At 37.1% G+C, this 3,578-nt stretch overlaps 1 protein-coding gene across 1 annotated transcript; it reads right to left on the bottom strand.

Moving 5' to 3' along the window:
- Window positions 1-2: 2 nt before the first annotated feature.
- LOC107850584 (eukaryotic initiation factor 4A-13) lies at window positions 3-2,519 on the bottom strand (the record flags this gene model as incomplete). Its single annotated transcript, XM_047401738.1, has 5 exons — window positions 2,046-2,519; window positions 1,496-1,559; window positions 1,230-1,336; window positions 711-1,141; window positions 3-44 (listed from the first exon to the last, which is right to left on the bottom strand). Coding segments are annotated over exons 1-5 (690 nt in total), but the record flags the coding sequence as incomplete, so codon positions are not given.
- Window positions 2,520-3,578: the final 1,059 nt, after the last annotated feature.

A 3,578-nucleotide genomic window follows, 5' to 3' on the forward strand; every position in this document is an offset into this window, starting at 1 on the left:
CCCACTTGGATTTTTGGTGGCAAAAGCTGGAAGATATCATAAATCTGGAAAACAAGAATTGTGTCATGGGACAAGCTAAATCTTCAAAACAAAGAAGAAAGACAAGCAAAACATCACAGCACATGTTAAGGAACATAGTAGCTAGGAATAAGGTAAACCTAAATATCATGGAAAACTAATTATCGCAGAAGATTTACGATCTCTAGAAACAAATGCTAACTTCAGTAAGAATAAAACACAACGAAAGCAAAGGATCCATATAGCAATTGCAACTAGTTGAGAGTAAACACTTAATTGTTGTTAAAGATAAGCTGCGAGACTTGAAGAAATTTTAATTTTAGAGAACCTATAACTTCACTTTTAAATTTCAGATTATTTAGCTTTGGTCAGAAATGGGTCGAAGTCGAGCTAGAAACAGATAATACAAATAATCCATCTAACCGAACTCTACTCTGGGACTGATGAATAGTTTATTGATGAGATGAGGAGAAATATATACTAAGTAACAAATTAGCTCTAGCTTTATTAGTTCATTATCAACTACGCAGACACATCTAAAAGTGAATTCTGCTTCACATTATCAAAAAAAGAAAAGGGGAATTCTACTTGGGCTTTCGAACACAGAAACTTCGCCTAGTATTTTTTAGAAAAGGCAAATCCTGCTCTGAACTAAGAAAATAAAAAAGTCAAAATTAAAGCAAAAGGGCGACCTGATCCTTGAAACCTCTAGAGAGCATTTCATCAGCTTCATCCAATACAAACATCTTGATGTGGTCGGGGCGAAGAGACTGCCTGCGCAACATGTCAAAAACACGGCCTGGAGTACCAACCACAACATGAACACCACTCTGAAGGATACGCTGGTCCTCCCGGACACTGGTACCCCCAACACAAGCATGAACCTTGACACCCAGATAGTCGCCAAGTGCTCGCATAACCTTCTCAATCTGTTGCGCTAGCTCACGAGTTGGTGCAAGAACGAGAGCCTGACATTCAACTAAACTGTAATCAAGCTGCTGGAGGATCCCAGAGCAGAAAGTTGCAGTCTTTCCAGTTCCAGATTGTGCCTGCTGGATAACGTCAAGGCCCTTGCAAAAGGGAACAATGCCCCTTTGCTGAATAGCAGATGGCTTCTCAAACCCTTAAAGGAATTCAAAACACTGTTCAGTTCCCTGTAAAATCTGGGAATGGAGAAGGGAAACCATAAGTACAAGGAGAGGTCAACTTACCATAGGCATAGATGCCCCTCAAAAGGTTTTCTTGCAAACCCATGGCGTCAAAACTCTCGTGGACCTCATCATATGATGTGAAGAATTCCTGTTGTTCAGTACCAAGCCTGTTTTTGGCATATCAAACAACCACAAAAGTCGAATCAAATAAATGGTATAGGCTAAAGGCCAAATATCAGCAGAAAGTGTTAATCAATAATTGAAACAAAAGAGAAGGGAGAGACACGAGGATGCTTTCTGCAGCCAGATTAAAAGAGAGAACTTACAGCTCTGTCATTTTCGCATCGAATTGACGAGCATCAAACTGAGAACCTTCTGCTGCCATGACTACTACAGGAATAAATGAAAATAATAAATCAATCAATTATCTGCACCTCAATCTCAAAATAGTTTCGGAATATGGGTATAAGCATATTTTAAATTCTTGTTTGAAACTAATATTCTCAATTAAAAATAGCAAATCTTATCAGTCAAACGGCAATTCATTGAACATTTTGTAGATGATAAAAATTGAAGGTCGAAGCTTAACTCCATAACATATAAAACAATAGGTATGGTAGTTTAAGATCCAAAAAACTTCAATAAAGTCGCAAATAATATTTAATTCACCAAGTACCAATAACATTATCTGTTCTTCCTTCAGTTATTATAGAGGACATATACAAGAATCAAGATCCATCCTTTCTCTTTTTTCTTTTTTGAATACGTACTGTTTGACTACTTTCCGAACAGCACATATTTGAATCTGGATCAAGGGACGAGAATCAGGATCTTTATAGAAGATGAGGTGCCCACAAATGAACAATAGGTACTCACCACTCGTATTAACAAACACAAAATGGATTCTCAACCAGACAAACATCGAGCTGAGATAGTTATAAATATAGATCAAAACAACGGGAATGTCAACAACACAGGACACATCGAAGAATTATCGTCTCCTCGCCTGTCACCAACTAAACATCCCTCTAATCTTTGCAAAACTAACCCCTTTAGCACACCACTCAGACACACATCAGTCATGGAGCTGAGATACTGGAAAGTATACATCAAAAAAGCGGAAAGAATGTCAACAACACATGGCACACGGAAGAATTATAGTCTCCTCACTTGCCTCCCAACTTATGGCCTCTAATCTTTGCAAAGCTAGCCCCTTTAGAACACCACTCACCTACAGCTGTAACATTTACGCCTCAATCCCAAGCTACTTGGGGCAGTTTGCTATATGAGTCCTTGATACAAAGTTCCCTTTATCAGACCCGATTCATTCAACAACAGTCAATAATCTTGTAAACATCTACTACATGCTCGTTTTCCAATAATTTAAACATAAATTAAAAAAATCCACGTTAAAAATAGAAAAAACACCAACGCCCGCACCCAACTGCATAAAAAGCACTACTCATCACTGATGAATCATAAAAGCACAAGAGTTCAACCAAACAGTAGGTACTCAAAGTTCATCACACACACATCACCTATCGAGCTGAGATAGTGGGAAAAATACATCATAAGTCAAACAACTACAACAATGCCAGGTTTTACAGGATATATAAACATCACGAAGCATATCGAGGAATTATAGCCTCTCATTGCCTTCTTCCCAACTTACTGCCCCCTCTAATCTAATCAAAGCAAACACCTTTAGCTCACCAATCCCAAGCTAATTTGAGGGTCCTTGAACACAGCTACCTGTTTCATTTGACAACACTCAATAATATCGCAACCTATATGAACCACTAGATCACTCATTTTCCAAACAGTTAAAACACAAATCAAAACCAACCCAACACACTCAGTGTAATCCAACGAACGAGGTCCGGAAAGCATAAAGTCTACACACACCTAACCCCTACCTCGTAAAGATAGAGAGTCTGTTTCCAAAACCCAACAACAACAACAAATCCAGTAAAATCCAACAAGTAGGGTCCAGGAAGTATAAAGCATACACAGACCTTACTCCTACCTCGTAAAGTTAGCGAGACCATTTCAAAAATCAAAACTAATCCACAACACACAACTGCATAAAAACCATAAAAACACAATCTTTTCAATCAAACAAAAACATATACTTAAAAAAAAAAGTCAAAACTCACAACACCCAACTGCATATAAAGCATAAAAACACAATCTTTTCAATCAACCAAAAACATATAATAACAAAAATCTTAAAAAATACAAGAATACAACATCAAAAACATCAAAAACCACAACACCAAACTGCATATAAATCATAAAAACACAATCTTTTCAATAAACCAAAAACATATAATAACAAAAATCTTAAAAAATACAAGAAGACAACATCAAAAACCACAACACCAAACTGCATATAAATCGTAAAAACAC

Source organism: Capsicum annuum, chromosome 12 (genome assembly GCF_002878395.1).
Source record: "Capsicum annuum cultivar UCD-10X-F1 chromosome 12, UCD10Xv1.1, whole genome shotgun sequence".
In the NCBI taxonomy this organism is placed as follows: domain Eukaryota; kingdom Viridiplantae; phylum Streptophyta; class Magnoliopsida; order Solanales; family Solanaceae; genus Capsicum; species Capsicum annuum.